At 40.9% G+C, this 26,043-nt stretch overlaps 1 protein-coding gene across 1 annotated transcript in view; it reads right to left on the bottom strand.

Moving 5' to 3' along the window:
• Positions 1-26,043, bottom strand: part of LOC115107764 (inactive dipeptidyl peptidase 10-like) — a 104,867-nt gene that overhangs the window by 52,320 nt on the left and 26,504 nt on the right. Inside the window, exon 5 of the mRNA XM_029631387.2 lies at positions 24,737-24,891. Coding sequence (XP_029487247.2) covers positions 24,737-24,891 — 155 coding nt within the window. The remainder of the gene's footprint in view (positions 1-24,736; positions 24,892-26,043) is intronic.

The following is a 26,043-nucleotide window of genomic DNA, read 5'->3' as shown; positions in this document are numbered from 1 at the left end:
CTCCTTAATCCTCCACCCCCTCCATCCCACCTCCCTCTCTACGGACGACTTTGTCAACCACTTTTAAAAGAAGGTTGACGAACATCTGCTCTTCATTCACTCAGCCTATTGAGTCCACTTTTCCCACTCATACAGAACTACCCTACGCCCTGACCTCTTTCTTCTCTCTCCAGATGAAATCCTGTGACTAGTGAGGTTCGGCTGTCAGACAACCTTCCCGCTCGACCCTATTCCCTCTTCCCTTCTCAGGGACCATCTCTGGAGACCTTCTCCCATTCCTAATTTCCCTCATCAACTCATCCGTGAACAATGGCTGCGTCCCCTCTGACTTCAGAATGTCGCTCCCCTCCCCAAGAAACCAACATTCAACTCCTCTGATGTCAAAAACTACAGACCAGTATCCTTTCTTTATTTTCTTTCCAAAACACTGGACCGTGCTGTCTCTGACCAACTCTCTCTCTCTATCTCTCCCAGAATGATCTCCTTGACACTAACCAGTCAGGCTGGTCAAATAACCGAGACTGCTCTTCTCTGTGTGACTGAGGCTCTCCGCACTGACAAATCTGACTCTCTCTTCTCTGTTCTCATCCTCCTTGACCTATACGCCGCCTTCGACACCCTGAACCATCAGATCCTCCTCTCCACCCTCTCAGGCCTGGGAGTCTCAAGCTCTGCACATTCTTGGATTTCATCCTACCTGGCTGGCCTCTCCTACAGGGTGACGTGGAGAGGATCTGTGTCTGCACCACATACTCTCACTACTGGTCTCCTCAAGGGCTTGGAACTAGGCCCTCTCCTCTTATCTCTCCACACCAAATCAATCGGCTCTGTCATATCCTCACATAGTCTCTCCTATGATTACTATGCGGATGACACTCAACTACTTTTCTCCTTCACCCCTTCTGACACCCAGGTTGTGACACAGATCTCTACTTGCCTGACAGATATCTCATCTTGGATGTCGGCCCACCACGTCAAGCTCAACATCGACAAGATGGAGCTGCTCTTCCTCCCTGGGAAGGTGTGCCCGCTCCAAGACCTCCCATCACGATTAACAACTCCACGGTGTGGAGTACAAAGAACCTTAGCAAGATTCTGGACAACGCCCTCTCATTCTCTGTAAAAATCAAAGCATTGACTCGCTCCTGTAGATTCATGTTCTACAACATCCGTAGATTACGACCCAACCTCACACAGAAAGTGGTGCAGGTCCCAATCCTGGCACTTGTCTTCTACCATCTGGACCAGTTCAACTCGCTGTTGGCTGTCTCCCCGCTTGTGCCATCAAACCCAAGCAATTTATCCAGAATGCTACAGGCCGCCTGGTGTTCAACCTTCCCAATTTCTCTTTCCATGTCAACCTGCTCCTCCGCACACTCAACTGGCTTCCAGTCGAAGCGTGCATCTACTACAAGAACATGGTACTTATGTATGGAGCAGCAAGAGTAACTGCCCCTCCCTACCTTCAGGCTATGCTCAAACCATACACCCCAACCCGAGCACTCCATTCTACTACCTCTGGTCACTTGGCCCTACCACCATTACGGGAGGGCAGCTCCTGCTCAGCCCAGTCCAAGCTCTTCTCTGTCTTGGCACCCCGAAGTTAGAACCCTCTGCTTGAACAGCAGACTCACTGCCCATCTTCTGAACCCCGACCCACCCTTCCCCCGCCAGCATAGTGGTGACTGCATCATGTTATGAGTATTCTAGGGAGTTTTTTCTATGGTAAGACTCGAAAATGGCTGTCTAGTTATGTTCAACAACCAACTTGACAGAGCTTGAAGGATTGTGCAAATATTGTACAATCCAGGTTTGCAAAGATCTTAGAGACTTACCCAGAAAGACGCGCAACTGTAATTGCTGCCATATGTACATGTATTGACTCACGGGTGTGAACACTTACAGTACCAGTCAAAAGTTTGGACACACCTACTCATTCAAGGGTTTTTCTTTATTTTTACTATAACTTTGTCTCTATAGCTTTTGTATTACATATACACTGTGCACGTTAGGAAAAACCTTCCTAATATTGAAACACCTTTGAAATATTGAAATTATTTTTTTAATCTACAGTACCAGTCAAAAGTTGACACAATTATTCTTTATTTTTACTATTTTCTAGATTGTAGAATAATAATGAAAACATCAATACTAGGAAATAACACAAATGGAATCAAATAGGAACCAAAAAAGTGTTAAACAAAACTAAACATATTTTACATTTGAGATTCTTCAAAGTAGTCACCCTTTGCCTTGATGACAGCTTTGCACACTCTTGGCATTCTCTCATCCAGCTTCACCTGGAATGATTTTCAGTCTTGAAGGAGTTCCCAAATATGCTGAGCAGTTGTTGGCTGCTTTTCCTTCACTCTGCGGTCCAACTCATCTCAAACCATCTCAATTCGGTTGAGGTCGGGTGATTGTGGAGGCCTGGTTATCTGATGCAGCATTCCATCACTCTCCTTCTTGGTCAAATTGCCCTTACACAGCCTGGAGGTGTGTTGGGTCATTGTCCTGTTGAAAAACAAACGATGGTTCCACTAAGCCCAAACCAGATGGGATGGCGTATCGCTGCAGAATAATGTGGTAGCCATGCTGGTTAAGGGTGCCTTGAATTCTAAATAAGTCACTGACGGTGTAAAAAGCAAAACACCCCACACTATCACACCTCCTCCTCCATGCTTTCATGGTGGGAACCACACACGCAGATATCATCCGTTCACCAACTCTGCGTCTCACAAAGACACGGCGGTTGGAACCAAAAATCTCAGATTTTGACTTATTAGACCAAAGGTCAGATTTCCACCGGTCTAATTTCCGTTGCTCATGTTTCATGACCCAAGCAAGTCGCTTCTTCTTAATAGTGTTCTTTAGTAGTGGTTTCTTTGCAGCAATTTGACCATGAAGGCCTGATTCACACAGTCTTCTCTGAACAGCTGATGTTGAGATGTGTTTGTTACTTGAACTCTGTGAAGCATTTATTTGGGCTGAAATTTCTGAGGCTGGTAACTCTAATGAACTTATCCTGTGCAGCAGAGGTAACTCTGGGTCTTCCTTTGCTGTGGCGGTCCTCATGAGAGCCAGTTTCATCATAGCTCTTGATGGTTTTCGCGACTGCACTTGAAACTTTCAAAGTTCTTGAAATGTTCTGCATTGACTGATCTTCATATCTTAAAGTAATATTGGACTGTAATGTCTCTGCTTATTTGAGCTGTGGATGCCATAATATGGGCTTGGTATTTTACCAAATAGGGCTATCTTCTGTATACCACCCCTATCATGTCACAACACAACTGATTGGCTCATATGCATTAAGAAGGAAATAAATTCCACATATTAACAATTAAGAAGGCACACCTGTTAATTGAAATGTATTCCAGGTGACTACCTCATTGAGCTGGTTGAGAGAGTCTGCAAAGTTGTCATCAAAGCAAAGGGTGGCTAGTTTGAAGAACACTTTTTTGGGGGTACTACATGATTATTTCATAGTAGAAAATAGTACAAATAAATAAAAACCCTGTAATGAGTAGGTGTGTCTAAACTTCTGACTGGTACTGTATGCGAATTAGATTTGCAAATATGTCTAAAAACATGTTTTCAGTTTGTAATTATGGTGTATTGTGTGTAGATGGGTGAGAAAAACAAATCTATTTAATTCATTTTGATTTCAGGCTGTAACAGAAAATGTGGAGTAAGTGAAGGGTATAAATACATTATGAAGGCTGTGGATCAGAGCATCTGCTAAATGACAAAAAAATGTTAAAAAAAGTACATCCTATCTAACTACATTGTTCTCACAGAGGAACTACACCGGTATTACGCGTGCGCAAACCGTGAACAGGACTCAGCACAGTCATTTTACCTGCTACACCAGAGAAGTAAAAAGATTTGCACGTGGAAGCAGAATCTCTTCTGCAAGGAATCTATTATCTTTGGGTCCAATATAGGTAGCCTATTTGACTATATAACCATATATACCCACTATATAACCATATTTCTCAATACATAAAAAAGGAAGTTGAGTAGAAATTTAACAACCATCTGCATTCAATGAATTAACCTTGTTCACTAATCAACAATTGAACAGTAGCTGGCTAGCTGTCTGTACTTTGCTGGTCAAATTTTTGTTCACATCAAATGATTTTGTTGACAAAACCAGAGAGGAAAAGGCAAAGCAAGAGGGTCCACTCCAATCAAAATCTATTCAAATGGGAATGCAGTGATAAGGGACTGTATGTTATTTATAATGAGGGACGCCTGGGGAAAATTGGATTTCTCTGAAATGAAAAGAGATGGACCTCCCTTTATTAAAATACATTTTTACCCAACCCTCCCTGAACGCTTGAAAAAGACAAATAACTGAAACATAAAGTGGATAGCGGATAACAGGCCTACAGTTTATCCTCACTCCTAGGACAGACCAAAGCCTTAGATATGAAGCTGTTATTCGTTTTGTAAGCATTACATGGCAAAGTAGCCAGAAGGTTGTGGATTCGTAGACCATCACAGACAAGGGTGAACAGATATCCATTATAATAAAAGCACTGCATGAATCTATCATATTTTTTGTGTTCTGAGAAAAAAATGGCCTTTTATAAATGGAGAGAAGCTAAATCTTTTTTAATACCACAACTGAGCATGACAACGAATGAGCGCATACTGCAGCTTTTGATTTTTATAAAGGCTATTGTTAAAAAAGAGGATAGTCTAAGTTTGGAACCATGCTAAAGTTGTCTATCAACGGTAGACATTTAGCGCAACCAAACCAGTTAAAACATGAGTATCTGATCATCAATGATTTCGCGAAAAAAAGCAATTCCTTGTTTAACACAGCCACCTCATATCATCAACTTTTTTTCATTTGGGAAACTATAATTTTCCTAATTTAATATATTTTATTCCACAACATTGTTGCTACACACAACATTTGTGTTGACTGTGATTAGGGCATGGGAATATAAGAGCATCTGCTAGGCTAAATTAATGCACTAGGCATGCATAGCTCACCACATGATCCCCCGACTGGCCAAACTCGTGATTCTAAAAGTGAATTAAAAGGCACTGTAGAATGACTACATAGCCTAATAAGGCATTTTTTGTTTAATTATTATTTAATACCAATAAAGTCATTTTATTTTGTCTAAATGCTACATTTATAAACATGTTTTTGAAGTACTGTTGACGATGTGTTGATGAAATGCTGAACGCTCCAGCCAGCCTGTAGCTTGTCACAAATGCTTCACAATTGATTTCTTAAAAGGCTGGCTATAGCCTTGAAATCATAATAATATAGCCTAAATTCCTTCTTAGGCTACCTGCTTGCTCCTGACTGATATAGATGTAGTACGTTGTTTAATAGCCTGTTGAAATGTTAAATGTCAATTGACAGTGACAGAACCATTACTTCCCAAGCAAAGTACATTTTCCTTCTAAAGTTGTAGCCTTTGAATGTCATATGCATCGGAGTCATGTCTTTCCCCAGCATTTTACAGCTTGTTTCTAGCTGCGGATTAAAGTGTCGTTAAAGATTGCATTATATAATCAGGTACAACTTTTTTTTCAAAATCTTAAGTTTACAAGGGGTACGCCTATGCATTTAGCCACACCATAAATACAAAAGTATGTAGGCACCCCTTCAAATTAGTGGATTCGGCTATAAAACCGAGCACACCGCCATGCAATCTCCATAGACAAACATTGGCAGCAGAATGCTTCGTACTGAAGAGCTCAGTGACTTTCAACTTGACACCATCATAGGATGCCACCTTTCCAACAAGTCAGTTCGTCAGATTTCGGCCCTGCTAGAGCTGCCCTAATCAACTGTAAGTGCTGGTGCTGTGAAGTGGAAACGTCTAGAAGCAACAATGGTTCAGCCGCGAAGTGGTAGGCCACACAAGCTCACAGTACGCCACCGCCGAGTGGTGAAGAGCATAGCGCATAAAAATAGTCTGTCCTCGGTTGCAACACTCACTACCGAGTTCCAAACTGAATCTAGAAGCAACATCAGCACAATAACTGTTCGTTGGGAGCATCGTGAAATGGATTTCCATGGCCGAGTAGCCGCACACAAGCCTAAGATGTGCAATGCCAAGCGTCGACTGGAGTGGTGTAAAGCTCGTCGCCATTGGACTCTCAAGCAGTGGAAATGCATTCTCTGGAGTGATGAATCACACTTCACCATCTGGCAGTCTGACGGACAAATCTGGGTTTGGCCGATGTCAGCAGAACGCTACCTGCCCCAATGCATAGTGCCAACTGTAAAGTTTGGTGGATGAGGAATAATAGTCTGGGGCTGTTTTTCATGGTTCGGGCTTGGCCCATTAATTCCAGTGAAGGGAAATCTTAACGCTACAGCATACAATAACATTCTAGATAATTCTGTGTTTCCAATTTGAGACAACAGTTTGGAGAAGCCCCTTTTCCTGTTTCAGCATGACAATGCCCACCTGCACAAAGTGAGATCCATACAGAAATGGTTTGTAGAGATTGGTGTGGAAGAACTTAACTGGCCTGCACAAAGCCCTGACCTCAACCCCATCAAACACCTTTGGGATGAATAGGAAGACCGACTGCGAGCCAGGCCTAATCGCCCAACATCAGTGCCCGACCTCACTAATGCTCTTGTGGCTGAATGGAAGCAAGTCCCTGCAGCAATGTTCTAACATCTCGTGTTTCCAGAAGAGAATAGTAGAGGCTGTTACAGCAGCAAATGGGGGACCAACTCCATATTAATGCCCATGATTTTGGAATGAGATGTCTATTTTGGTCATACCCTCACATACCCCTTCAATTCATGCCCTGGCTTTAACTTAACACACCAAGCTCTTCACTGACACTGAGATATTTAAGGAGTGCATGGTGACTGAAGGAATTGGTAGATAAAATCTATGGATAGTAGACTATAATTTAGTCTGTCACATAGGTAGATCTACCTCTTATTTCTTTTATAGGAAGAAATAGGTTACAACACAAAGCCCTCTTGTTGTTGGTAGCCTAAAGTCAAATTTAAATTAGACTTTTTAAATGGATTAGGTCTTCTCAAGTTAGCCTACTTTCAGCACCAGTCTCTGCTTCGTAGTAATGTTTGTAAATTACTTGAATATGGATTATTGTGAGGTCAATAACTCTGATAAATAGCTTAATTATAGGCAACAAAACATATTGTTTTTTATTCAAATAAATTCTAGCAAATAGCAAGCTTACCTCCGGTCCTCCTTTTCATCCTCACGCTCTCTCTCAAGCTGAACGGGACAGCAATAGGCCTAGTCCGCACACACATACAGTATATATATATATATATATATATATATATATATATATATTTTTTTTTTACAAATTGACTCTCCTCCCGAAGTGCCACCATACACAGCATCGTCTTTGGTTAGGCAGCACAAAAAGGTTACATCAGCAAGAACAGGGCAGGCTCATGATTGGAAACGCCTATCCATTTCAGTGTGTAATGCAGTGTATTTTAGTTTTATATACACCATCCCAGAAGTGCAAAAACTCGGGAAGTAAGTATATTTTTTTAGAAACATAACTTGGCCCTGTCCGCCGAGCATGCTCTTCGTATAGCCTAGGCTACAGTATAGGCCAGCCAACTGTTTTGTGCCAGGGACACCCCAGAGGTGTTTTCAACAGTCAGTCTGTTGCAATATTTAGATTTTATTGCAGGAAGAGAGGAGAAGCTGGTCTGACATAAGTAGGTAGAATGAAAGGAGGTTAACGTCTTCACTGCCATCTCGCAGAGTTGCATGTATTCTCCACTGCTGAACAGCCAAAATGCGGACAGGCACATCTCATTAAAACTAGAGCGCAGGCCTTGGTCATAGGACAGCTTCAATAATTGATCATTCAGAACCGGTGACAAGCGGAGTCTCTTCAGTGCTGGTGAATGGATAATGCATTTACTGCTTTCCTGAGTGTGGATCAGATTGTGAGGAGAAGTAATCCTTTAATTTGAGATGAGTTTTGCTCAGATGTGACCCCATCAAAGTAGTGCACTGGGCCTTTACTAGTCCTGTATTAGCAGACCGATATAGCCGTCTGTAAGTATGGAGCCTTCAGTAAACTCACGTCTGTGAAATTATAATGCAGCATTTTATTTGGTTGAGCATTTTTCTGTTTAAAAAATTGTTTGGTTTATAATTGAGATGTGGATGCTTTGTTTCTAAATGTCTGCACATTTTCGATGGCTTCACAGAATTATTGCTGATACCAGTCTGACACATCACACAGATCGGTTTTGGTGGCCAGCTGTTATTACGCAAAATAATTACAATTTAGCAATTAACACTGGAGTGATAGATGTGCAGATGATGATGTGCAAGTAGAGATACTGGGGTGCAAAATAGCAACAACAACAAAAATAACAATGTGGGGTGAGGTAGATGGGTGTGCTATTTACAGATGGGCTGGGTACAGGTACAGTGATCGGTAAGCTGCTCTGACAGCTGATGCTTGAAGTTAGAGAGGGAGATATGAGTCTCCAGCTTCAGTGATTTTTGCAATTTCTTCCAGTCATTGGCAGCAGAGAACTGGAAGGAAAGGTGGCCAAAGGAGGTGTTGGCTTTGGGGATGACCAGTGAAATATACCTGCTGGAGCGCGTGCTACAGGTGGGCTATGGTGACCAGTGAGCTGAAATAAGGTCGGGCTTTACATAGCGAAGACTTATTGATGACCTGAAACCAGTGGGTTTGGAGGCTATTTTGTAAATGACATGACCGAAGTCAAGGATTGGTAGGATAGTCAGTTTTACGAGGGTATGTTTGGCAGCATGAGTGAAGGAGGCTTTGTTGCAAAATAGGAAGCTGATTCTAGATTTAATTTTGGATTGGAGATGCTTAATGTGAGTCTGGAAGGAGAGTTTACAGTCTAACCAGACACCTAGGTATTTGTAGTTGTCCACATATTCTAAGTCAGAACCGTCTAGAGTAGTGATGCTAGTCGGGCTGTCGGGTGTGGGCAGCCATCGGTTGAAGAGCATGCATTTAGTTTTACTTGTATTTAAGAGCAATTGGAGGCCAACTGTTGCTTCCATCAATGTAATTGTCTGCATCATTTCCAATCCCTCATATATTTTTAGTGTAAATATATACAGTTGAAGTCGGAGGTTTACATACACTTGTTGGAGTCAATAAAACTCGTTTTTCAACCACTCCACAAATTTCTTGTTAACAAACTATAGTTTTTGCAAGTTGGTTAGGACATCTACTTTGTGTATAACACAAGTAATTTTTCCAACAATTGTTTACAGACAGATTATTTCACTTATCATTCAATGTATCACAATTCCAGTGGGTCAGAAGTTTAAATACACTAAATTGACTGTGCCTTTAAACAGCTTGGAAAATTCCAGAAAATGATGTCATGGCTTTAGAAGCTTCTGATAGGCTAATTGACATCATTTGAGTCAATTGGAAGTGTACCTGTGGATGTATTTCAAGGCCTACCCTCAAACGCAGTGCCCCTTTGCTTGACATCACAGGGAAATAAAAAGGAATCAGCCAAGATCTCCACAAAATTGTAGACCTCCACAAGTCTGGTTCATCCTTGGGAGTAATTTCCAAATGCCTGAAGGTACGTACAAACGCCTGTACAAACGATAGTACGCAACTATAAACACAATGGGACGATGCAGCCGTCATACCGCTCAGGAAGGAGACGCGTTCTGTCTCCTAGAGATGAACGTTCTTTGGTGCGAAAAGTGCGATTCAATCCAAGGACAACAGCAAAGGACCTTGTGAAGATGCTGGAGGAAACAGGTACAAAGGTATCTATATCACCAGTAAAACGAGTCCTATATCTACATAACTTGAAAGGCCGCTCAGCAAGGAAGAAGCCACTGCTCCAAAACAGCCATAAAAAAAGCCAGACTACAGTTTGCAACTGCACATGGGGACAAAGATCGGACTTTTTGGAGAAATGTCTGGCTCTGGTCTGATGAAACAAAAATAGAACTGTTTGGCCAAAATGACCATTGTTATGTCTGGAGGGAAAAGGGGGAGGCTTGCAAGCCGAAGAACACCATCCCAACTGTGAAGCACGGGGGTAGCAGCATCCTGTTGTGGGGGTGCTTTCTGCAGGAGGGACTGGTGCACTTTCCTATATAGATGGCATCATGAGGCAGGAAAATGATGTGGATATATTGAAGAAATATCTCAAGACATTAGTCAGTAAGTTAAAGCTTGGTTGCAAATGGGTCTTCAAAATGGACAATGACCCCAAACATACAGTACTTCCAAAGTTGTGGCAAAATGGCTTAAGGACAACAAAGTCGAGGTATTGGATTGGCCATCGAAAAGCCCTGACCTCAATCCTATATAACATTTGTTGGCAGAACTGAAAGAGTGTGTGCGAGCAAGGGGCCTACAAAACTGACTCAGATACATCAGCTCTGTCCAGAGGAATGGGCGAAAATTCACCCAAGTTATTGTGGGAAGCTTGTGGAAGGCCACCCGAAATGTTTGACCCAAGTTAAACAATTTAAAGGCAATGCTACGAAATACTAATTGACTGTATGTAAACTTCAAACCCACTGGGAAAGTGATGAAAGTAATAAAAGCTGGAAAAAAATCACTACTATTTTTCTGACATTTCACATTCTTAAAATAAAGTGGTGATCCCAACTGACCTAAAACAGTTTTTTTTTACTAGGATTAAATGTCAGGAATTGTGATAAACTGAGTTTAAATGTTTTGATTAAGGTGCATGGAAACTTAAGACTTCAACTGTATATACATACATACACATACATATATACATACATATACAAGCATAAACCCTATCACCTCTCCCCCAATTGGAGTATACTAATAAACAATAATACTTAGGCTTCTACCTTCATTTTATCCATATTTTAGACACAATCTATTTTACAATAGTTATATTTTGTTTGATTTTAGTCCTTCCTCTTTCTGTTGTCCATCCAGTTTGATTTCTATTTGTAACTGTGCTATTTCGAACCTATATACATTTTACAGACCACGTATGTTGTACATTGATTATCTTGTTGTTATTAGTCCCACCCTTCAGCTCCATTCAACCCCTTCCATCTATCTCTTAACACCATCCATTTTGGATTTCTATTTGCCATATATTTTTCAACTGTGCTGTGATGCTTCACAAAAGTACTAAACCGTTCTATTCTCATAGTTTCTTCAGATTGTAAATTAAAGATAAACATTTTTGTTAAAATCATTATTATTAATTGATGATTGACTGTGACTTTTCAAATCACCCAGTATAGCTATCTGCAGTGTTAGTTCTAGGTAAATGTTGCAATTCTTCAGCCATTCCTGGACCTTTGACCAAAAACGTGACCAAATTCTTTCGGGATTTGTATACCGAGTATATCTACATCCCCGTCAGACCATTTTATTGGTGAACTACACAGTAATGTAAAAGTAGCATTTTTTAGTGATCCAGTATGTAATATAGTACATTTATCATAATTTGGTTTTAATCCAGAGGGGTTAGCAAAAGTATCGATATCCTCTATGAGGCTGTGGAGGGATTCTAATTGTGGTTTTAAAAGAAAACATGAATCATCAGCGCACAATGACACCTTTGTTTTTAAGCCAAGGATTTCTAATCCCTTAATATTATTGTTGGATCTAATTAACAGCTAAGATTTCGATGGCAAAAATAAATAGATATGCCAATAGTTGACAACCTTGTTTTTCTCCTCTTGACAGTTTAAAACTTTCTGAGATGTAGAATTTATTTATTTATTTATTTACTATTTTACACCTAGGGTTACTATACATAACTTTAACCCATTTTATAAGAAATTCTAAAACATTTTAATATTCTAAGCATTTTATTATTAACTCCTGTCACGTTCTGACCTTTATTTCCTTTGTTTTGTATTTATTTAGTATTGTCAGGGCGTGAGTTGGGTGGGCAGTCTATGTTTGTTTTTCTAGGTTTTGGGTATTTCTATGTTTCGGCCTAGTATGGTTCTCAATCAGAGGCAGGTGTCATTAGTTGTCTCTGATTGAGAATCATACTTAGGTAGCCTGGGTTTCACTGTGTGTTTGTGGGTGATTGTTCCTGTCTCTGTGTTTGCACCAGATAGGACTGTTTAGGTTTTCGCACATTTATTGTTTTGTTAGTTATTTCATGTCTAGTTCCTTTATTAAAGAACATGAATAACCACCACGCTGCATTTTGGTCCGCTTCTCCATCACCCCAGGAAAACCCTTACAACTCCAGTCGTACTTTATCAAAAGCCTTTTAAAAATCAGCTATGAAAACCAGCCCTGGTATCCCCAATATTTCATAGTATTCTATTGTTTCCAGTACTTGTCTTATATTATCTCCTATGTCTATGTAAAAAACTGATTTGGATGAATAATATTTGACAATACCTTTTTGATTCTATGCACCAAGCATTTAGCTAGAATCTTTGCATCACAACACTGAAATGTACGAGGCCTCCAATTTTTGGATTTTTGGATCCTGTTTTAGTAATAATGAAATCAGACCTTCCTGTTGCATGTCCGATAATCTACCATTTATATAGGAATGGTTAAAACATTCTAATAATGGTCCTCTGAGTACATCAAAAACAGTTTGGTATACTTCCACTCATATGTCATCCAGCCATGGAGTTTCCCCAGCCTTGAAGGCTTTAATTGCATCAATAAGTTCCTCCTCTGTAATTTGGCCTTCACATTAGTCTTTCTAAAAAGATGTTAATGTTACATTATCAATAGGAAAAAATTCCGTACAATTAGCTTCGGTTAGTGGAGATGGATGAGACTGAAATGAAAACATATTCTTAGAGTACACTGCTCAAAAAAATAAAGGGAGAACTAAAATAACACATCCTAGATCTGAATGAATGAAATATTCTTATTAAATACTTTTTTCTTTACATAGTTGAATGTGCTGATAACAAAATCACACAAAAATTATCAATGGAAATCAAATTTATCAACCCATGGAGGTCTGGATTTGGAGTCACACTCAAAATTAAAGTAGAAAACCACACTACAGGCTGATCCAACTTTGATGTAATGTCCTTAAAACAAGTCAGATGAGGCTCAGTAGTGTGTATGGCCTCCACGTGCCTGTATGACCTCCCTACAATGCCTGGGAATGCTCCTGATGAGGTGGCGGATGGTCTCCTGAGGGATCTCCTCCCAGACCTGTACTAAAGCATGCGCCAACTCCTGGACAGTCTGTGGTGCAACGTGTCGTTGGTGGATGGAGCGAGACATGATGTCCCAGATGTGCTCAATTGGATTCAGGTCTGGGGAACGGGCGGGCCAGTCCATAGCATCAATGCCTTCCTCTTGCAGGAACTGCTGACACACTCCAGCCACATGAGGTCTAGCATTGTCTTGCATTAGGAGGAACCCAGGGCCAACCGCACCAGCATATGGTCTCAAGGTGTCTGAGGATCTCATCTCGGTACCTAATGGCAGTCAGGCTACCTCTGGCGAGCACATGGAGGGCTGTGCGGCCCCCCAAAGAAATGCCACCCCACACCATGACTGACCCACCACAAAAAGGTCATGCTGGAGGATGTTTCACGCAGCAGAACGTTCTCCACGGCGTCTCCAGACTCTGTCACATCTATCACATGTGCTCAATGTGAACCTGCTTTCATCTGTGAAGAGCACAGGGTGCCAGTGGCGAATTTGTCAATCTTGGTGTTCTCTGGAAAATGCCAAATGTCCTGCAAGGTGTTGGGCTGTAAGCACAACCCCCACCTGTGGACGTCGGGCCCTCATACCACCCTCATGGAGTCTGTTTCTGACCATTTGAGCAGACACATGCACATTTGCGCCCTGCTGGAGGTCATTTTGCAGGGCTCTGGCAGTGCTCCTCCTGCTCCTCCTTGCACAAAGGCAGAGGTAGCGGTCCTGCTGCTGGGTTGTTGCCCTCCTACGGCTTCCTCCACATCTGCTGATGTACTGGCCTGTCTCCTGGTAGCGCCTCCATGCTCTGGACACTACGCTGACAGACACAGCAAAAGTTCTTGCCACAGCTCGCATTGATGTGCCATCCTGGATGAGCTGCACTACCTGAGCCACTTGTGTTGGTTGTAGATGCTATCTTATGCTACCACTAGAGTGAAATCACCTCCAGCATTCAAAAGTGACCAAAACATCAGCCAGGAAGCATAGGAATTGAGAAGTTGCACCAATTTGTAAGTCGCTCTGGATAAGAGCGTCTGCTAAATGACTTAAATGTAAATGTAAATGTAAGTGGTCTGTGGTCACCACCTGCAGAACCACTCCTTTATTGGGGGTGTCTTGCTAATTGCCTATAATTTCCACCTGTTGTCTATTCCATTTGCACAACAGCATGTGAAATGTATTGTCAATCAGTGTTGCGTCCTAAGTGGAAAGTTTGATTTCACAGAAGTGTGATTGACTTGGAGTTACATTGTGTTGTTTAAGTGTTCCCTTTATTTTTTTGAGCAGTGTACTTTACTTCTGCTTTCAAAATAGCATTTGGTGAATCATGCGTGACTCCATCATTTGTAACAAGTTTCAATAAAAAAAATTGGTAGCATTTCTATGTTGAAGATTGAAAAACAAATTGTTGCATTTTTCCCCATATTCCATCCAGTTTGCTTTATATTTATAATATATTTGTAACGCACGTCCTCTTCTTCTGACGAGGAGTCGCAAGGATCGGACCAAAGCGCAGCGTGGTACGTGTTCATGGCGATATTTATTCAACTCAGAACCCTAAAACAAAAATAACAATGAGAATGATACGAAACGAAACAGTCCTGTCTGGTGACATACACAAAGGCAGAAAATAATCACCCACGAAAAACAATAGAAAACAGGCTCTCTAAATATGGTTCTCAATCAGGGACAACGATTGACAGCTGCCTCTGATTGAGAACCATACCAGACCAGGCCAAACACAGAAATAGCTAATCATAGAAAAACTAACATAGACAACCCACCCAACTCACACCCTGACCATACTAAAACAAAGACATAACAAAATAACTAAGGTCAGAACGTGACAATATTAGACGGGATCTTTCTTGACTAAGTTCCGCCATTACTTTGAGTTTTTCCTCTACCTTATTCTTTTCCTCTATGGTACAGTTTTTATTGCTATCTAACTGTACTGTTAGTCCTTCAATTTCCTTTGTTAATATGGACTCTTTTGATCTTAATTGCTTTTGTTTTATAGATGAGTACTGAACTGCATGGCCTATAAAGGCACATTTAAAAGTGTCCCATACAATAAGGGGATCTTCTGTACCTATGTTATTTCGGAAAAAGCCAGTTATAAATGATTTTGTCCTAGTTATAAACAAGTTATCATCCAGTAGGCTATGATTAAATTTCCAATATCCTTGCCCACGTGGAAATTCTTTCTGTAAGAGTAATATATATGTCAATTATGTGATGATCCGACTGCATTCTGTCCCCTATCAACACTTTAAAAACTTTTTCTGCCAGAGAGAATGACTTAAGAAAGTAATCAAGACGACTAGCTTGATTAAGCCTCTGCCATGTATCTCACTAGGTCAGGGTATTTAAGCCTCCATATATCCACTAATTCCAATATATCCATGACATTCATGTTTTCCTTAAGTGCCTGAGGGTGACAGTTTGTAGTGTGATTTCCTTTACGCTCCATAGAGGTATTTATTAAAACCGTATTAAAAATCCCCCACCGTAATAATAGAGTCTTGTGTTGCTTGTAGAGTTGATACATTCTCATACATATTTTCAAAGAAGCTTGGATCATCATTATTTGGGCCATATACAGTGGGGCAAAAAAGTATTTAGTCAGCCACCAATTGTGCAAGTACTCCCACTTAATGAGAAAAAAATTCCAGAAAATATATTTGCAAATTATGGTGGAAAATAAGTATTTGGTCAATAACAAAAGTTTATCTCAATACTTTGTTATATACCCTTTGTTGGCAATGACAGAGGTCAAACGTTTCTGTAAGTCTTCACAAGGTTTTCACACACTGTTGCTGGTATTTTGGCCCATTCCTCCATGCAGATCTCCTCTAGAGCAGTGATGTTTTGGGGCTGTTGCTGGGCAACACGGACTTTCAACTCCCTCCAAAGATGTTCTATGGGGTTGAGATCTGGAGACTGGCTAGGCCACTCCAGGACCTTGAAATGCTTCTTACGAAGCCACTCCTTCGTTGCCTGGGCGGTGTGTTTGGGATCATTGTCATGCTGAAAGACCCAGCCACGTTTCATCTTCAATGCCCTTGCTGATGGTAGGCTTTGTTACTTTGGTCCCAGCTCTCTGCAGGTCATTCACTAGGTCCCCCCGTGTGGTTCTGGAATTTTTGCTCACCGTTTTTGTGATCATTTTGACCCCACGGGGTGAGATCTTGCGTGGAGCCCCAGATCGAGGGAGATTATCAGTGGTCTTTTATGTCTTCCATTTCCTAATAATTGCTCCCACAGTTGATTTCTTCAAACCAAGCTGCTTACCTATTGTGGATTCAGTCTTCCCAGTCTAGTGCAGGTCTACAATTTTGTTTCTGGTGTCCTTTGACAGCTCTTTGGTCTTGGCCATAGTGGAGTTTGGAGTGTGACTGTTTGAAGTTGTGGACAGGTGTCTTTTATACTGATAACAAGTTCAAACAGGTGCCATTAATACAGGTAACGAGTGGAGGACAGAGGAGCCTCTTAAAGAAGGTCTGTGAGAGCCAGAAATCTTGCTTGTTTGTAGGTGACCAAATACTTATTTTCCACCATAATTTGCAAATAAATTAATTAAAATTCCTACAATGTAATTTTCCGGATTTTTCCCCCTCATTTTGTCTGTCATAGTTGAAGTGTACCTATGATGAAAATTACAGGCCTCTCTCATCTTTTTAATTGGGAGAACTTGCACAATTGGTGGCTGACTAAATACTTTTTTGCCCCACTGTAGGTTAATAAGCCATATCTGTTTATTGTCCATTAACATATTTCAAATAATCCATCTACCTTGATGATCTGTTTGGACAATTTGCACATTTGGATCAAAATGACTGTTAATTAATATCATCACCCCTTTCGAATTTCTTTGCCCATGGGAGAAATATATTTTGCCCCCCAGTCCCCCTTTTTTCCACAAAACTTCTAAAAAACTTCTAACATCTAAAGTTGTTGAATGTTTCCTGTAAACAACAGATATTATATTCCTTCTCTTTTAGCCAGGTAAATACTGATCATCGTTTCTTATTATCTGCTAAGCCATTACAATTACAACTGGCTATACATATTTCCCCATTTACCATAATGTGACACACGTTTCAATTATATTTATAAAAAGCAAGGCTCTTGATCCAGAAGGGAATTCTTTGCTGTTACCAATTGAAGCTTTATTTTGAAAGAATCGAACCACTTAGCTGGATAGCTAACTAGCTACTAAATTAGCAAACCAAATGTAAATGTTGTGCATTTGGTTTGCTAATTTAGTAGCTAGTTAGCAGATAATTTTAGCACATCAGACAGTTAACTTAATAGTTATAAATTATTTAGTTGGCAAACATTTAGTTGTGAATTCCATACTGTAGCTAGATCACCTGGCGCTTGCTGCACAACGTGAGTGACTCACAAGGCTCCAGTCTCTTATCGTTGTGGGCTTGTAAACAAACACTATATGACTAGAGACTACAAGTAAAGCCTTATAATGAAAAATGTGACAGGTGAAATGAAGAATGCGATCTTCTTTCTCTCTTAACATATTACAGAAGTTTACTGCAGGTATTTACTTAAAGGGATACTTTGGGATTTTGGCAATGAGGTGCTTTATCTACTTCCCCAAAGTCAGATGAACTCGTGGATACAGTTGTTATGTCTCTGTACCCAGTAAGTTAAAGGTAGCTAACTAGCATTTGCAGAATGACTGGAAGTCTCTGTGTATCTGCTAGCATGCTAATAGATACCCATAGACTTCCAGTTTTTAGCACAATGACTGTGTAGTGGAAGAATTAGAGAAAGTGATAATCACGACTGGCACCGAGGCACAGCGTGATGACTCAATCCCGATTTATGACATTGTTTGTATGGCAGACCATCTGTGGGCTATCACAGGGACCAAAAACACCTTATCTGTGTCAATTTGATGAGGAGACATTCTCAAGGAAGTCCTGGGGTCACTGACGCCAGTAGTGGTGTGACGACTGATGAAAACTTGAATTAACAAAATTGGTATTACTGTGTGAATTAAATTCTCTTATTTGGTTTGTTTCAGGCGCTTATAAAGAGCTGCACTTTTTGATATGTTGTATTGCATTGTATGTTTTCTGGTTGATGTATTTTTAAAGTGACTGGATTTAAATTTTATGTTGGGTTGACTGGTTATCAGGCACATTCATGTTGTCTTGTATTTAGTTATTTAGATTAGAAACTGGGTGTGTTGTTCCTGCCTTTTTTTACAATAGCAAAGTGTTAAGAAATATGAATTCAGGTTTTCTCATATGTACCGGGAAAATCAATGAAATCGTTGCATGTTGTGTTTAATTTTTTTGTTTAGTATATGTAATGCTAGTTAACATTGGCCCTCAAAACTACCTCTAACTTCCTTTATTCTGGATACATCCCTTTAAAAAGTAACTAGAAATATTCTAATGTATAAAACAAACTTCAAAGAAATACTGTAGTTTCAACAGTATTGAGAGTATTAAAAAACCATCCCGTGGCTATTTCCAAATTCCAAATTCAAATGGTGTACACATGAGCACACATGATATACTACAACAAGCAACTAATTATCAAACCCTGAGCAATATGACATTTAAATGATTACAAATTACCTGACCCTCCCCTGGAATAATAATAAAACAATTATTAAACCCCACCACCTGACTGAAATTGAAAAAGCATGACCCTCTCATGACCCATTTTCCTCCGGGTAACTATTGTGCACACATGAGATACTATAATAAGCAACTATTTATCAAATCCTGAGCAATATGACATTTAAATGATTACAAAGTACATGACCCTCCCCTGGACTAAATTGTTTTATTTTTCAGTGGAGGCTGGTGGGAAGAGCTATAGGAGGACAGGCTCATTGTAATGGCTGGAATTGAATTCATGGAATAGTAACGGACCTATCAAAAGGTCTGCTGTATGACCCCAGCAACCCACAATACAAGAACGCTTTGTCTAAAGAAAAGACATGGAATGATGTAGCATATGTCCACGGAGCACCAGATATGTTTTACCAGAGATACTGTATATCAGTGGCGGCTGGTGGGAGGAGCTTTAGGAGGACAGCTGATTGTAATGGCTGGAATTGAATTCATGGAATAGTAACGGACCTATCAAAAAAAAGGTCTGCTGTACGACCCCAGCAACCCACAATACAAGAACGCTTTGTCTAAAGAAAAGGCATGGAATGATGTAGCATATGTCCACAGAGCACCAGATATGTTTTACCAGAGATACTGTATATCAGTGGCGGCTGGTGGGAGGAGCTATAGGAGATGGGCTCATTGTAATGGCTGATATTGAATAAATGGAAAGGAGCCAAACATGTTTTAGATTTTTTTTGTATTTTTGGAATAGTAACATGCCCTTTTGATGGGTCTGTTACTATTCCATTCATTCCATTCCAGCCAATATAATCAGCCCATCCTCCTATAGCTCCTCCCACCAGCCTCCACTGAAAGGTTAAATAAAAAATAAAACAAATTTTGACTCTGTTCCATTTATTCAATTTCAGCCATTACAATGAGCCCATCCTCCAATAGCTCCTCCCACCAGCCTCCACTGACATACAGTATCTCTGGCCAAACATAGCTCCTCCCACCAGCCTCCACTGATATACAGTATCTCTGGCAAAACATATCTGGTGCTCCGTGGACAGATGTGACAGCATTCCATGCTTTTTCTCAGACAAAGCGTTCTTGTATTGTCGGTTGTGTCATCCATTTAGCTAACTTTGTCCTGTCCTGTCCTGTCAAATCAAAATATCTTCCAAGGAGGGTCAGGGGAGGGGTCTACTCTACAGCATCCTCTGCCTCAAAAGCTAATACAAGGTAGATCCTCATCTACAACTGCCGTGCCGTTCATCAGCTAGTTTGAATGTTTAAAAGTTCCAAAAAGCATTGATACTATAGATATAAAAACCTACCTTTTATATTTTGAAGTAGGAAGACTACAGTTCCATTTATATATTTGTTTTCATACAGGTAGACCTACTACTATTGTATTGATGGAGCCTACTACTATTATTAATGTTTCTATTACATTTTCAAACTACGAAGCTGAGTGAAAAAGAGCGCCACCATTTGGTGGTATCCAAAAGAGGTTCCGGTTTAAGTTATGTGTACAACTGTTCCAGCGCCTGTTAGAGGACATAAATAATGAGTAGGAGCCAGGGATACAATTTATTTCAACACTTTATTTCCATACACCGAACAGACACACATACGCAGCAAAAAGGAAGAGGAGACTAGTGGTAGTGAATAGTGTATAGTGGTTCTCTAGGAAAAGAAGAGAGAGAGAATGTATCAGACACTGTACAACTTATAGCTACAAAGGCAGTAATAACAATGCAATTGCAATGTTACTGTAGTAATAGCAGGGCTAATAACTACATCATTGTACAATGACAAGCAATACAGTGGCTAATAGCTCACAATGAACACAATAGGCTATATACAAATGAATAAACACAAGGTAGTAATTACGCAGTAGTTAAACAGTACCAAAGGCCTATTACATACAGAGGCAGAATATACACATGAAACCCAACAAAGTTCACTTACAGGGTCAGTGAAGCACTAACACATGGTTGGGAAGTCCAGGGTGGAGGCTTGTCCTCGTAGGATGGGTCTATTTGCACTGCAAATAGTCTGGGTAGCCATTTGACTAGATGTTCGTTCAGGAGTCTGATGGCTTGGGGTAGAAGCTGTTTAGAAGCCTCTTGGACCTAGACTTGGCACTCTGGTACCGCTAGCCGTGCGGTAGCAGAGGGAACAGTCTATGACTAGGGTGGCTGGAATCTTTGACAATTTTTAGGGCCTTCCTCTGACACCGCCTGGTGTAGAGGTCCTGGATGGCAGGCAGCTTAGCCCCAGTGATGTACTGGGCCGTTCGCACTACCCTCTGTAGTGCCTTGCGGTCGGAGGCCGAGAAGTTGCCATACCAGGCAGTGATGCAAGCAGTTGCAACCAGGCAGTGATGTTCTCAATGGTGCAGCTGTAGAACCTTTTGAGGATCTGAGGACCCATGCCAAATCTTTTCAGATTCCTGAGGGGGACTAGGTTATGTCGTGACCTCTTCACGACTGTATTGGTGTGCATGGACCATGTTAGTTTGTTGGTGATGTGGACACCAAGGAACTTGAAGCTCTCAAACTGATCCACTGCAGCCCCGTCGATGAGAATGGGGGTGTGCTCTGTCCTGTTTTTCCTGTAGTCCACAATCATCTCCTTTGTCTTGATCACGTTGAGGGAGAGGTTGTTGTCCTGGCACCACACGGCCAGGTCTCTGACCTACTCCCTATAGGCTGTTTTGTCGTTGTCGGTGATCAGGCTTACCACTGTTGTGTCATCTGCAAATTGAATGATGGGGTAGGAGTCATGCCTGGCCGTGCAGTCATGAGTGAACAGGGAGTACAGGAGGGGACTGATCACGCTCCCCTGAGGGGCCCCTGTGTTGAGGATCAGTGTGGTGGATGTGTTGTTACCTACCCTTACCACCTGGGGGCGGCGCATCAGGAAGTCCAGGATCCAGTTACAGGGGGAGGTGTTTAGTCCCAGGAACCTTTGATTATTGATGAGCTTTGACGGCACTATGGTGTTGAACGCTGAACTGTAGTCAATGAAGAGCATTCTCACATAGGTGTTCCTTTTGTCCGGGTGGGAAAGGGCAGTGTGGAGTGCAAATTGGAGTGGGTCTAGGTTTTCTGGGATGATGGTGTTGATGTGAGCCATGACCAGCCTTTCAAGGCACTTCATGGCTACAGACGTGAGTGCTACGGGTCGGTAGTCATTTGGGCAGGTTACCTTAGTGTTCTTGAGCACAGGGACTATGGTGGTCTGCTTAAAACATGTTTGTATTACAGACTCGGACAGGGAGAGGTTGAAAATGTCAGTGAAAACACCAGTTGGTCAGTGCATGCTCACAATACACGTCCTGGTAATCTGTCCTTCCCTGCGGCCTTGTGAATGTTGACCTGTTTAAAGGTCTTACACACATCGTCTGCAGAGAGCGTGATCACACTGCCTTCCGGAACAGCATTTGCTCTCATGCATGTTTCAGTGTTATTTGCCTCGAAGTGAGCATCGAAGTAGATTAGCTTGTCTGGCAGGCTCGTGTGACTGGGTAGCTCTTGGCTGTGCTTCCCTTTATAGTCAGTAATGGTTTGCAAGCCCTGCCACATCTGACGAGCGTCAGAGCCGTTGTAGTACGATTCAATCTTAGCCCTGTATTGACATTTTGCCTGTTTGATGGTTCATCGGAGAGTATAGTGGGATTTCATATAAGCATCCGGTTTAGAGTCCTGCTCTTTGAACGCGGCAGCTCTAGCTTTTATCTCAGTGCAGATGCTGCCTGTAATCAATGGCTTCTGGTTGGGGTATGTACGTATGGTCACTGTGGGGATGAAGTCATCAATGCACTTATTGATGAAGCCAATGACTGATGTGGTGTTGTCCTCAATGCCATTGGAGGAATCCTGGAACATATTCCAGTCTGTGCTAGCAAAACAGTCCTGTAGTTTAGCATCTGCTTCATCTGATCACTTTTTATTGATCTAGTCACTGGTGCTTCCTGCTTTAATTTTTGCTTGTAAGCAGGAATCAGGAGGATAGAATTATGGTCAGATTTGCCAAATGGAGGGCAAGGGAGAGCTTTGTCTGAGTCTCTGTGTGTGGAGTATAGGTGGTCCGAGTTATTTTTCCTCTGGTTGCACATTTAACATGCTGATAGAAATTTGGTAAAATGGATTCAAGTTTCCCTGCAGTAAAGTCCCTGCCTACTAGGAGCGCCACCTCTGGGTGAGCGTTTTCTTGTTTGCTTATGCCGGAACACAGCTCATTCAATGCTGTCTTAGTGCCAGCCTCTGACTGTGGTGGTGTGTGAACATACAGATGAAATATCTCTCGGTAGGCTGTGTGGTCTACAGCTTATCATGAGATACTCGACCTCAGGCGAGCAATAGCTCGAGACTTCCTTAGATATCGTGCACCAGCTGTCGTTTACAAAAATACATAGACTGCCTCCCCTTGTCTTACCAGATGCCGCTGTTCTATCCTGCCGGTACATCGTATAACCAGCCAGCTGTATGTTAATGTTGTCGTCGTTCAGCCACGACTCCGTGAAGCATAAGATGTTACAGTTTTTAATGTCTCATTGGTAGTTTAATCTTCCGCGTCACTAGTAAATTTTATTGTCCAAATGTTGCACATTTGCTAGCGGAATGTAATGGCACCTTTTAGAGACATGTAACAATGGTCAGATTTTGTTTTGAGTTATTAACATGGTAATTCACAGTTTACTTTCAAATGTGTTATTATAAAACATTAGTTACTTAGTGGAACAAGAAAATGTGTAATAACATCAGTAATTACACATGTGGAATAACCTTCAGCATGTGGATGTGTAATTACACTTTCCTTGTTACGATTGTGTAATAACTGAAAGCGCTTCAACCTTCAACACCTATAAGTACTATGTTACTGCAGTTATTGCTGTGTAGTTGCATAGTAATAAGGGTAACACTTTACATTGTGTTGCCCTTATTACTATGCAACCATCAAATGTTAATGGTTGTGAAAGAAAACGATAAAATACAGTATGACAAAAAGTTATTACCTCATTTACACACAACACTGTATTCAGCCTAATCATGTTTAAATATGAATGAAAACCACAAAGGTTGGCTTTTGAACAATGCATGAAGACATGTACCAGACCCCATAGAGACTAATCATAGAGACACAGTATCGTATTGACCTTTTCTAATGCCAAACCTCACTAATAGAGTAGCGGTGCTTTTTCTACATTCAGTGTGGCATTTTCTGTTGGTACTCAACCCTAAATGCCATATGCCAAGCTCTACTGGTTCTCACCCTCGGTATGGATTCTGCCGCTTCTAGTTTAACCTTGGGCCAAGAACACAGGGCCGGATTGGCCTCACACTGGGCCACAGGGCTGTGCTGCGAGAGGCACACATAAACCAGGAGGAGGGATCGCTTAGGTGTCCACTGTTATCTAATTATCACTGTCAAAAGAAATTGTACTCTATTCCCTTTATAGGGCTCTACTTTTGACTGAGGCCCGTAGGGCTTTGGTAAAAAGTAGTGCACCTTATTGGGAAAGGGGTGTAAATTGGGGTGCATCCAGGATCTGGGGAAAAAAACAGACATCTATTTGGTGGGGAGTTTTAGTCTTAATTGCTGTAGGAAAGGGACACTTTTTGAATGGATCTTACTGTACATTGAAATAATATTTTGTCATCGCCGCTTGATATACGTTTTAAATTATAATGATAAATTATAGGTTTGTGTTTTACACTGTAAATAAGTCAAGTACAAATATCTAAGTGTGCTTTCTAAAAGCTCAAGAGGAATGTTGATTTGTCTTACTCCCGAAACACAGATTTTGGTTTTGATTGTATGAAGACTAGAGATATAGTCAATATCCCTTTCTCAGACTAGTCAGAGCTACAGTATCTTGGAGTAAGGACCATTTTTCATTCCACCTATTGAGCTAGCTAGGTGGGTGGCAGCAAACAATGTAATATACATCATCTCAGATTAAGGCTATTACTTACCTTAGGGTAGGGGTATTGCTTTCCCTTGGGGTATGAAGACCCAGTGAAGCGAGGAAGGGCCATATTTGGCACCAGAGTGTCATTGAGAACCAGAAAGGCCAATCTCTCTCCATCGGGTGACCACCAGTGGGCCACATGGGACTGGAGAATCTCCTCTGTAGAAAGACATAAGGAATACATAAATACATTAGAGATCTCTATACATGTTTTTATATGGCCACATATGGTTGTATTAATATGTTACAGTACATAGACATTTAGTGTGAGAATGGATTTTTAGATAATAGTTGATATTAACATATTTCCTTAAGCACAGTCTAACTTTTCATATGTACTGTTTCATATAAGAAGGACATATATCCAGAGTGTATTCAGAAATACAGAGGCACTAAATCATTTCAGCGACTCAAGTATGATGTTCGCAAGCATGATGTTCGAGTGCAGTTAACGGTACTCAAGGGTCTGTGATAGCGTAAGGTCACACAATTCAGATGTTAATTAGGTCTGATTAAGAGGCATTTGCATATCTCAAAATAGATGATCAGAGAGAGAGTGAGAGTGAGAGTGAGAGTGAGAGTGAGAGAGAGAGAGAGAGAGAGAGAGAGAGAGACGAAGGAATAATAGGTTGTCATAGAGACTGTCATATTACCATGAAAATCACATAGTTTATGCAGGAAAAAAGTGTAGTTCATAAACATAAAAGAATATCAATTGTTTTCCCAGAGGTATAGTTATAGGAAACCAATAAGTAACACACCGTATCAGATGAAGCTTTGAACTAAAATAGGCTAAGGGCCAAGTTTACTTTGCACCTTCAAAAGTCTTTTAAAACACTGATGAAATAACAAAAAGGTCAAATAAAGGTAAACGATAAATAAACACGATCTCATGTTTTGCGTTTGCTTTTGGTGTTTTACATATTTGTGGGGCAAGAACAGGTGCAAACTTGGCCCTAAATGTCCATTTAAAGGCAAAAAAAACCACACAACATAGAATGACAATGATAATTTCTCACACAAAGGTACATGGAATAATGAAGAAACAATATATGCAATTGTACAGTTAAAGTGACTGCTTGCAGAAACACTTCCAAAATCAGTGTATAATTGTGTTTCTCCTGAGCAGTGTTGGGAGTAGCGCGTTACATAATCAGATTACTTTTATGAGTAACTGAGTAAAGTAACATGTTACTTTTTCAAATTGGGTATTATTATTACAGTTACTTTGTCAGACAACGCTTGCGTTACTTTCAGAGTCATATCTCTGCCGGCCGTGTGTTTCCATGATCCGAACTCGATTAATTTCCT

The sequence above is a fragment of the Oncorhynchus nerka genome, linkage group LG3 (assembly GCF_034236695.1).
Source record: "Oncorhynchus nerka isolate Pitt River linkage group LG3, Oner_Uvic_2.0, whole genome shotgun sequence".
NCBI lineage: Eukaryota > Metazoa > Chordata > Actinopteri > Salmoniformes > Salmonidae > Oncorhynchus > Oncorhynchus nerka.
This window is presented reverse-complemented; position numbering and strand designations above follow the sequence as displayed.